Source organism: Vombatus ursinus, unplaced genomic scaffold (assembly GCF_900497805.2).
Source record: "Vombatus ursinus unplaced genomic scaffold, bare-nosed wombat genome assembly UNPS02009205.1, whole genome shotgun sequence".
Lineage (NCBI taxonomy): Eukaryota > Metazoa > Chordata > Mammalia > Diprotodontia > Vombatidae > Vombatus > Vombatus ursinus.
In genome coordinates, this window is record NW_020948983.1 from 44023826 (window position 1) to 44035441 (window position 11616).

Consider the following 11616-nt stretch of genomic DNA (forward strand, 5'->3'; position numbering starts at 1 on the left):
TAGCTTATGGTCAGAATACCACTAATTGTATGACACTTTCCTGACAAACCCATGTATTTATGCTGATAGCTTTAAAAGTTTCTTTTAAAGGGAATTTCATTGAACAATACACTCAAAGTTGAAAGGAAATTAATTATCTATCTACTCCAATCCCTAACTGAAAAATAAATTTCCTCTACAACAGAAGTTTTTAACCTAGAGATGGTGGCTAGATTTCAGGCAGTCCATGAACTTGGGTCAGAAAAGAAAATACACTTTTACTTTCACAAACTTCTAACTGAAATTTAGAATTTCCTTCAATTATGAATCAAAAAACCAAAAATATTATTCTGAGAATTTCACCAAACTGCCAAACCCAAGACCCCAAAAAGGCTAAGAACCCCTGTTCTACAGCATACCTGACAAGTGATCATTGTGATACTGCTTGAAGATATCCATTGAGAGGGAAACCATTATCTCCTGAGGCAGCCCATTCCATTTTTAAATAACTGGAATAGTGGATAGAGTACTGATTTAGGTCCAAGACTGCCAGAAGCCATTTTATTTAATTGAACATTGGTCTAAATCCAAGTCATTTCTAATTTGGAGAAAGAGATGTCCAACTGGTATAGTCTCCCATGCCCTCTGACATGACTCTCTACCCCAAGAAGATTTCAAGTAACATAGGAATTTTGAACAAGGAAAAATGTACCTTAAAATGTAGACTGGTTTAACATTTCAGAACTGAGTAGCAAGTCACTATCTCATCCTCCTGGACCACTGCCTTCAATATCTGAATTAAACAAAGGGACCTTTGGCTTCTCACTGCTATCCTAATCCTTTGTGGAAATGAGTGGATATTAACACTAAGCAACTTCCAGTGGTTGGGAAGTAATGGTGTGAACAAGATAAGAGTTACTCTTTGTTAAATTTCTGGTTATCACTCTTAATCTATTCACCTAAGAACAAGCCTTTGTTTTTTTCCCCTTTAGGATAACCTACCTTTCCAAAGGGTTTTTTTCCTAGGAGTTTGGAGAAGTTTTTAGAGAAGAATACTGGTTCTTACTATTTTCAGTTTTACTAAAAAGGGAACTTTTTAATGTGTTTCCACAGGAAGAATTCTAAGTCTTTTACCATACTGGTTAACCTTTTCTGGATGTTTTCCATCTTAATCAAGGTTCTTCCTAAGATATGATGCTGAGAACCCAAAACAATACTCCAGATGTGGTCTGATCTATGCAACATGATCATCACCTTTTTATTCCTAGAAACTATGCCTCTCTTAATACTGTCAATATCTCATTCACTTTCTTGGTTCCCATATTGTACTGTTGAGTTATATTGAGCTACTAGTCCACTAAAATTCCATCTTTTTTTCAGAGAAACTTCTGTCTAACCATGGCTCCACTAAATGTGAAGTTGATTTTTGAACCTAAGTATAAGACTATACATTTAGCCCTAAATTTCATCCAATTGGGTTGGACTCAATGTTTTGACCTGTCAATATGTATTTGAATCCTGTCATTCAGTGTTTTGCAGTGATATGAATAAAGTTCCTGCTTAATTAGGCCTCAGGACTAGATGTCTAATATTGCCATTGTTGATAACTAAGGTTTCTATAAGGTGATATCCCCAGGAGAATCAGATGCTCACAGATACTTTGGTTGTTAAAATGATCCCTTTACTTTCTGCGAGCTAGGGCAGTTAGAAATGTTCAGTTGGTTGAAGGCATCATCATCATCAACAACAACAACAACAGCAATGTACCTGGCCTTTATAAAAGATTTCAAAGTCAAGTCAATAAGCATTGATTAAGCACCTACAATGTGCTGGGCGTTGTGCTAAGTATGAGGCTATGTAAAGTGTTTTCAAATGTTATTTCAGACTCAGAAGCACGGGGATGATTCTCCTATTTTAGAGATGGAAATGAGATCTGAACCTAGGTCTTCTTGAATCCAAGCCCAGTACTTCATTAAATTCATCTCGAGCTACTTTAAGCACAGTCAAGGTCCTTCCATGTGTCTGTTAGAAGGGCTTAAATCACAGGGCATCAAACAGAGTCTGAATTATTGAACCTATTCTCTGGATCTAATGACTTTTGTAATGTGGGCATAGAAAACTAATTGAGAAAACACTTTCCCAAGGAATAATAAATGAATTCTCTCTTAATTTTCTTTTTTACCATGTAAACCCTTCCTTGAAATTGTCTACCCTTTTCTCCTATATACTTCAAACAGGTTGATTCCAATCCATTTACTAGCTGTATAAATCATAAACAAGTTGAGTGTCTCAAAAGAGAGAACTGAGTGAGGGGATTGAAGTGGTGCCAAATAGTAAGGCATAGACCCCCCCCCCATCCTTTATAGCAATTCCATATCTGAGACCTAAAATAAAATGTCCATCATCATCTCCCCACATTTGTCTTGTTCTTATGCTATTCCTCTGACTACAGATCATTTCTGAGGGATTAGAGAGCCATCATGGTAGAGAGAGAAGATCACTTGTTATCAGGAGACACATGGTTTTAAATTTTGCCTTTAGTGCAGCAGAGGCAAGTCAGTAACCCATCTGAGCCTTAGCATTCTCATTGGATCCAATGAGGATTTAAGTAGAATTGTGCTAAGTGCTGCAGAACTAGAGACAGAAGAAAGGTGACAGCTGTATGCATTGAGAAAAGGGAATTGAAGTTGTGTGTAGAGGTGGAATCCACGAGGTTTGGCAACCGGCTGGATATTGGGCTGGGGAGTAGGAAAGAGTAAAATAAGTTTGAACCAGATGCACACTTGTTTGACTTCTATCTCCCTGGAAGTAGAGACGTTTGGAGGAAGGGCAGTTTTAGGGAAAAGGAAAATTATTTCCATATTTAACAAGTTGTGTTTGAGATACTTACTGGATATCCTTTTGGAGAAATTCAATCGAATCCACAGTTCAAAAGAGACTCAGGCTAAATATGTAGATCTGGGAGTCATCTGCAGATAGATAATAATTAAACATAGAGGGACTGATGAGACAGAGTGAGTAGAAAAGGATCCAGAAAATTCAGAAAAGGATTACTGAAGACTTATAGGCAGGGGGTGGGACATAGATCCAGAAGATCCAGAAGAGGACAGAAGAAGCAGGTAGGCAGCTAGGAGAAGCAGGAAAGAGTAGTCTCAACAGAGTCAAATGCTACAAAGAGGCCAATAAAGATGGAGACTAAGAAAAGATCATTATATTTAGCAACTAAGAGACCGGAATCTTAAACACTGGTAAGGTAAAATGTGTTCATGTGCAAAATAAGGGACAATACTCTTTTAAACCACCACATAGTTGTGTACTAATGGTACTTACTCCACAGAGTTGTTGTGAGAAGGAAATGAGAATATATGTAAAATGTTTTGTAAACTTTAAAATGCTACATAAATGTCAGCTATTGTTACCATTATTAGCTTTAGTATTAGTACTAGAACTATGCATCCACTTACTTTAGACAGTAGCTGTTACTAGGAAACCAGCTAATATAGTTCTTTGCAAAATGTATCAGTTGTCTGGGGATGTTGAATTTGTTGAATCATCACAAAGAAGCAGAAATATTTTTGTCCTTATTTTATTATAAGATATTCTCTATAACATCAGAACAATAATTCTTGACACTAGGGATTGCATTATTTATGGCCTCTTATTTTTGTATGGTCCTATGTATTTTTCCCCATAGAAACTTATCTTTAAAATCAATCACAAAAATGAACACTTCCCTTTAAAGTAACACAATGCTCTCTGTAACTAATGGGATTTTAGCATTAGATGATGTTGGTATCTCAACTACCCTCTACATAAAAATGAGAAAAAAAAAACCACAAACTATTTACTAACCCAATTTCCTTTTCAAATTTGTAGTTTAATTTTTAAACTAGAAAAGTAAGGGTGGAAATAGTGCACGAATTGTGTTTGGGAAGATATTTTACTGCAAGCAAGCACATGTTATGTGACAAGGCAAAAGATGTCTAGAAGAATTAGTTACCCAAATGGAGACAGCAAAGTAGGACGTTAGTGTGTTTCTCCCCCTGCTCCCATTAAAACCCACTAAAATCATGAAGAATTGTTTGTGAATTTCTCTAAATCTGTCTCTATATACATGCATATACATTTGCATACAGATAACACATATTACAAATGCTATTGTGTACATAGAAGCAAATATCATGATGGAAGATGACATACTCTTTGCTGGGCTATTTTCTTTGATGATCTTATTCCACAAAAATATTTCTTTGGTCATAATGTTTTTAGGTCTTTGTTCTGGTTCAAAGTAGTTTTGTTTCTTTTTATGTTTTTGGTTTAGAAATGTCTTCAGAGATTTTTCAATGTCCTTCACATTCCAGGATGGCACTGTTGTCCTTATGTAAATGCCTTTACAATCTTACTTCCCACTTTGGTTTCATGCTGTGGCTAGAGTTTGCTAGGCCATTCATCAAAGGGAGATGGTAAAGGTACCAATTGACACACACAAACAAAATTAAAGCAATTGAAGGAAAAATGAATTCTGGTCAGAAAAAAATCTCTTATAAGTAAAGTTCTGGTTACCAGCAAATCCAAGAGTAGTTTTATATCATAAAAATGAATCTCCAGGGAATTTGTCTGAAGGCAATAGGACTCCAAACATGAATTTTCCAAGCAACTCCAGTAGAATGAAAGCTATCTGAGAAAAGGAACTCTTCATTTTGTCTCTGTGTGCCTTGCACTAATAAATACATGTTGGATAAATGAACTTCTCATTAAGAATGATAGCTCATTTTTCTAGCACCATGAAACCCATCAATACTCCATACTACAAAAATGACTCCCATACCTTTTGCAGTTTCCCCTTCCATAACAATATATCCTGCAGAATATCCATTCAATCTTCCAATAAGCTCACCAACAACTTGGTTTAATCTCTTTTATGTCCAGGATTTGCAATCTTTTCCATATTATTTCCAATGTTTTAAGTTTTTTTAAAGAAATATTAGTACAATTTTACCTCCTTAATGCAGATGAGGCAGTTTAGCATGTGGGTTCCATTTCCAGTGACTTCTTTTGACCACTCAGTTTTGATATATTTGCTCAATTGCATAGTGTGTTTTCAGAATGGGAAGGCAAAAGCAGGAAAGGAAGTCCTCCTCTTCTTTTATGGTTGATAGGTGACTGTTTGCTATCCACAAACTAGATGTGTATTGAATTCTCCATGGAAGACTGAGTCACAGAATAAAACAATGAACTGCTGTTGACTAACAGACCCACAGCCTTTAGATCAAAAGAGATCTAGTGTGTCCAACAACACCTCCTGTATCTGTTAGGCAGGTATAGTTTCCTAGTGATAATCCTGTAAATGCCTCTTACATTAAGAACTCATAATAGTCAGAAAAAACTAAATAACACTAGGAAATATAACCTGAAAGAAAAGGAGGTGGGACAAATGATACCAGCTGGAATACCATACTAGAATTCTAATCCTTCCTCATGTATATTCTCAGTTCTCCTACTTCTCTTCCCTTAGATACACTGACTTCAGTCCTGATGGCAGCAAATCAGGGATGCAACCACAATGGGGAATTCGGGTGGCTTTGTTTCATGTTGGTAAAATTAGGTTCCAACCAGAAGTTTCCCCTCTCCCACTATTCCAGTTACTCACACTTTTATGTCCTTTATAACTATATAAAACACTTAAGTACAAAATTCCTGCATATAGTCTGATATGAGGCCAAGATAAAGATACTCCAAAAAAAACCAACAACCTCAGAAAACAGTGTTTAATGGCAATCTGTGATACCAGAAGGAAAACCACATAAGTTCACTTGACACTATTGTCATTAGAAGGAAATTCCTTTTCTACCTGCCTAGGTTGGCTTACTAAATAGAAAGAAGCTGAACTGTGTCTTTCAAAAGGTGTGGAATTATCATGGAAACTGAACAACATTCCAAGTCTCTTCTCACTATAACTAAAGCTTATGTGAAGAAACCCTGTTCACACTACCAAAGCCATAGGTAAGTACCAGTCAGGTTGTGGAGGTAAGGGGATAAAAGAATGACAGATTTCTAAAAATCAAAATATTTGAAATGTAAGATTAACCTACATATAATTTAAGCCTTTCTCTGGAGAAACTTTTAAAATCCTTGCCTAACTGAAGCCTTAAATGTTGTAAAATAATTAGGTAATGTTTCACATGCCATTTTAAATATTAAAAGAACAAAATCTCAAGATAACCTGCCCATTGACAAATTTTCCCTAAGCAAAAATTTTGGTGGGGTAGGAGGAGGCACACTGGGGAAATGGGCTCCTCTCAAGGCCTTGTAAGCAGCAATAAATCCATCCGTGGTACAGAAGAGCTTGTGATTCTCAGTTCTATTCAGCATTTTGAGTTAGATGTCCCCACAAGAATCAGATAGCACTACTTGAGGGACTGTGGGGCTCAGACCTAATGACCAGGCTGACCATTGGGAACTGGATTCCTGCCTGTCCCACGACCATTCTTCAAACACTCAGGTTCATCCTCTTCAGTAGATTCTTCTTCATTATCACTCCTTTGATCCTCAAGCTCCTAGACAAAAGTGAAAGAATGTACTATGAGCAAATGATCTTCAATATGTCATGAAGCACTGAACATGCTGTAATGAATATTTCAATACTTCAAGGATCTGTGTTGTAATATGTTTGGGGACAACCTCCACTGCACAGATTGGAATCTCTATGACTTGATGAACCAAGATTTGATGTGCTCAAAAAAATTTAATCAATATGGCAATCTTATTATTGGGTTGAAGGAGTACTTCTCTTTAAGAAGATGCACTTTATGAGATTCTAAACATAAAAAACAGATACGCTGGGGCTAGAAGTCTTAGCCTTTTCAGGAACTCTAGTCAGAATTATGTTTTTAAAAAATTTAAAGAAATATCAAATTTCAGTTGGGGTTAATGAAAGTAAAGATATATGTATATATACACACATGTATGTGTTAAATATGTATGTATGTATGTATATTCCCATCCAAGTTCACAGATGCCCTGAAATCTATCCAAACCTCTTTGGGGTCTTTGGACTCAAGGTTAAGGATTAGGGATAGGATATAAAAGACCTTCCCATAGGTTTCCTTTATGTAGAATTCCCTAGTCCATTCAAGTTTTTCTTAACAGATTATTGATGATTTCAGAGAAATTAAAGGGCAGAGAAGCTTAAAGGCTAAATTATTCTGAAGATCAACAAAATGAAGGTAATGTAATGTGATGTAAGTTATTCGGGAAATACTCAATTTACAAAAATACTTATTTTCTAACAACTTATTTCATTTGTTTATTAAGTAGTTACTAAGCATCTACTATGATCAAATGTCTATATAACTGCTATAGGGGATACATTGAAAGATGAGATTCTATATTTTTGTCTCCATGTATCTGAGAATCTAGATGAGGAGATCTTGTGCACACAAATAACTTTAATACAAACAGCATAAAATAAATGCCATATGAGTCATATAAACAATAAATGCTATGGGAGTTCAAAAGGTTATCAATTTTGAACCAGAAAGCTAAAAGCTCCAACTCTCTCATTTTATAGATGAATAAATGGAGGCTCAGAAGGTGTAAATGACTTGCCTAAGGTCATTCAGAGAACAAATGGCAAAGACAGGATTTGAATCTAGTTCTCTCTCTCTCTACAAATCCAACCCTCTTGCCATTACCTCAAGGCTTAAGATAAGGGAATGACCACTTTCACCTCCAGCTCCTTTGGAGAGAGCCTATCAACAATACACAGAAAAATAACCCTATTTAAAGGGGTGAGTTTTCCTGAGTCAATCAGTTAGTGCTGCCTAGCCACACCTTACATCCTATAGAATATCAAGCTAGATCTCCAGGAAATATATAAGCTGTAGCCTTCCCACTAGCTGCCTTCCTTAAGGGGATATCACAACTTGAACTGTCCTAACAGAAATTCTAAGGAAATCAATCAACCTTGAGGCAGTTGTTTTTAGTAGCCAAGAGACCACAAAAGCTTTTGTGGGGGAGTGAAGAGGGTTGTCAATCAAGGGGACAATCAAGGGGATTGTTTATCTAATTACAAACCTTATCTCTGTTGTTTTCTGCCTCCACTCCAGGTACTATTTATCTTTCTGCACTCTACTGGCCATAGGATAGCAACACATCATGGAGCCTGTGAGCTTTACTATTCATCAGTCAACCACTACAAACTCTATTGGTCCTCTTGTTTCTTTCCCTTTCTTGTAAACAATTACCAGCTACTGAGTAAACTGTCCTCTATTTCCACCTTCTGTTCTCTCATCTCTATCCTCTTCAACCTTATCTTACCCCAAGTCCCACTTTAACCTTGCCCACTCCTTCCACTGTTCCCTCTGTAATTTCTATTCCACAGTGAACAAACATCTTTCTCCTGCACTTCTTTTTCTCACACTCCTTACATCTTACAGCCTTTATTGAGATCTGGCTCCACCCCCAAAACACTACATCCCCAGCTATCTTATCCAGTGAAAGATATATCTTCTCTAACAATGTCCCCAATAAAAACACCCTGGTCACAGATATGGAATTGTAATACTACTTGCACCCCATTGTCACTTCCAAAATCTCCATTTACCTCCATCACTCAGTAACCTTTCCTCCTTTGAAGTTCACTCAATCAAAAATTTCCAGACAAGCTAAATTATCATGATAGTACAATATGCTGAACCCTAGATCAGTCTTCTTCCTTTCTCAAGGAGTTTACTACTGGCTCACCATCTTCTACTCCCCAATTCCTATCCTTATACTAGGGGGGCTTTAATATTCACATAGATACTCTTTCAAACACCCTTACCTACCAATTCTCAGTCCCATTAAAACCCATGACCAAAACCTTCACTCTTTCTCAGCCATACATCTATGCTAGATCTTACTCACAAGTATTCCACTTCCTTAGTTTAAAACCCTAACATTTTCCTTTCTCATATAAACTCCTGCCATTCCATTTCTCCCTATGCTTCATCCCTCCTAACCCTATCATTACCCTAATTAAGACCTCCAATCTCTCCACTATTCCGAATTTTCTTGGACCATTACTCCTGCTCTGACTTCATTTTCTTCCCTCTCCAAACTCAACCCAGTGGTTAGACATTGCAACTCTATACTGTACCTTGTTTTCAAATCCCTTACCCCACCCCCATCCTACCAGTTTTTATCTCTTGCCAAATCCCAGCCTTGAATTATACCCACAGTTCACTTCTCTGTCCCTATTCAAAAACTGTTGAACACAGCTGGGGGAAGTCTCACAACCATGCTGACCCAACTTCAACTGAGCCCTCCTTGAAGCAAGGTGATCCTTCAATTATTCCCTAATGGATTCCCTATTTCACTCCCCACGGAAATTATTTCAAACTTTTATCTTTCCTCCTCAAAACCCCCATCCATCCACCTTCCACTCTCTCTTAGCTGAGGACCTTGACTCTGCTGAGAAAACTGAGAACATCTGATGTGAACTTTCTTTTCTAATTCTCTTCATCTCAGAACTCCTTGACATCTTCTCCTTCTCATCTCCTTTCCCCAAATCTCTGGAAAAGTGACCCTTCTCCTTGGTGACTACCAGAACCCCTGCATGTACACTTGATCCTGACTCCTTTCACTTCCCCAGCAGATTGTATCCTCAATTACCCCCTCTCTGTTAAGAATCTTCAACCTCTCCTTATCCATTTGTTTCTTCTGTACTGTCTATAAACATGTCTACTTCTTCCCTAATTAGGCTCTACCATTCCCCTTAAGCTATTGTTGTAACATCTCTCCTTCCTTTTGCAGCCAAACTTCTTGGAAAAAACTATCTTTACTTACTGACCCAATTTTTTTTTCTTTCACTCCTCAACTCTTTGCAATCTGGCTTCCAGACTCATCACTCAACAGAAACTGATCTCTCTGAAGTTGCCAATACTGTCTTAATTGCCAAAATGTATGTTCTTTTCTCATTTTTCTTGACCTATCTGCTTCATTTGACACTAGTGACTATCCTTTCCTCCTGGATCATCTGTACTTTCTAGGGTTTCATAACACAACTCTCTCCTAGTTCTTCAATCTAACTGTTCCTTAGTTCATCATCCATATCAACTACCTAATTGTGTGTATTCCCCAAGCTCTGTCCATGGTCTTCTTCTCCCTCTATATTCTTTCTTTTGGTAATCTCATCAACTTCCATGACTTTAACTACCACCTCTATGCAGATGACTCATAGATGAATATGTTAGGACCCAGTCTCACTCCTGAACTTCAGTCTACATCACCAATTACCTATTGATATTTCAAAGTAATGTACCATATCTCAAACTCAATAGGTCCAAAACTAAACTCATTATCTTTTTCCTCCCCTTTTCCAAACTTCTCTATTCCCATTGAAGTCACCATTATCCTTCTAGTCTCTTAAGTCGTAACCTCAACTTCTTGCCAATTAGTTGCCAAATCTGACTGTTTCTAGCTCCATAACATCTGTCACATCTGACCCCTTCTCTCCATTCCCATAGCTACCACCTTAGTTCAGGCCATCATCACATCTCATGTAGAATATTGCAATAGCCTTTTATTTTATCTCCCTGGATCAAGAATCTCACCACTCCTAATCCATCCCCCACACTGCTGCCAAACTAATTTTCTTAAGTGCAGACCACATGACTTAATCAAATTCCAGCAATTTCCTATTGCACCTAGAATCAAATATAAATTTCTCTATTTACTTCTTAAAAGCCTTTCACAACCTAACTCCACCTTATCTTTCTAGACTTATTGGACATTTTTCTGTTTCCACCTACACACACACACACACACACACACACACACACACACACACGCACGCACTGAAATCCAACCAAACTGAAATTTTCTCTCTGTTTCTCATACATAATACTTCATTTCTCATCTCCATGCTTTTGGGTGGGCAGTCCCACATACCTGGAATGCTCTCTCTTTTTGCTTCACAGAATTATTCTCTTTCCTTAAGTTGCAACTCAAGCACCATCTTCTACATGAAGGCTTTCCTGATTCTTCTCAACCACTAGTACCATGGACCTCTCAAAGTACTTTGTATTTATTCACTTTATATTTGTATTATACATACTTCTCTATTTACTTGTCATCTCTTCCATAAGAATATGTTTTTTGTGAGTAGCAATTGTTTCATTCTTTCTTCTTGCATTCCCAGAACCTTGCTTAATGACTAGGACATAGTAGATATGATACTTAGTAAGTGCTTGTTGATTGATTGAGGAGACACTGGAATCAAGGAATAAGGTAAGAACCTATTGCAAAGGTAAGACCTGAAGTAGATGCAAAGAGGGGAGAATGGAAAGGATGGGATTGAAGAGCAAGACACTGTCTTTCAAAGAAATAATCCCCTCAGCTTTATGACTGGAAATAAAGAAGAGAGAGGATACAAAGCTGACAACTTTTTCAACAGATTTTACTGCTGCGCCTTGTTTTTAATATTACTGTCATTTCTGGGTATTCAATCTCTCACTCCCCCACCCTGACCCCTGACAAACTGAATCTTCCCTTAAAAAGAAAGAAAAAGTTGAGCAGTAATAAATGATCCAGTCACCATGTCTAACAGTGTAGGCAAAATTCTACTGTCATAGTTCCTTGCCTCTGGGACAAAAG

General features: G+C 37.3%; 1 protein-coding gene across 2 annotated transcripts in view; it reads right to left on the reverse strand.

The window, feature by feature from the left end:
* Positions 1 to 5733: 5733 nt before the first annotated feature.
* Positions 5734 to 11616, reverse strand: part of CERS3 (ceramide synthase 3) — a 98088-nt gene continuing 92205 nt past the window's right edge. For both annotated transcript variants that reach the window (XM_027852182.1, XM_027852181.1), the window contains one exon: positions 5734 to 6536. In XM_027852182.1, coding sequence (XP_027707983.1) covers positions 6414 to 6536 — 123 coding nt within the window. In that variant the 3' untranslated portion in view covers positions 5734 to 6413. The remainder of the gene's footprint in view (positions 6537 to 11616) is intronic.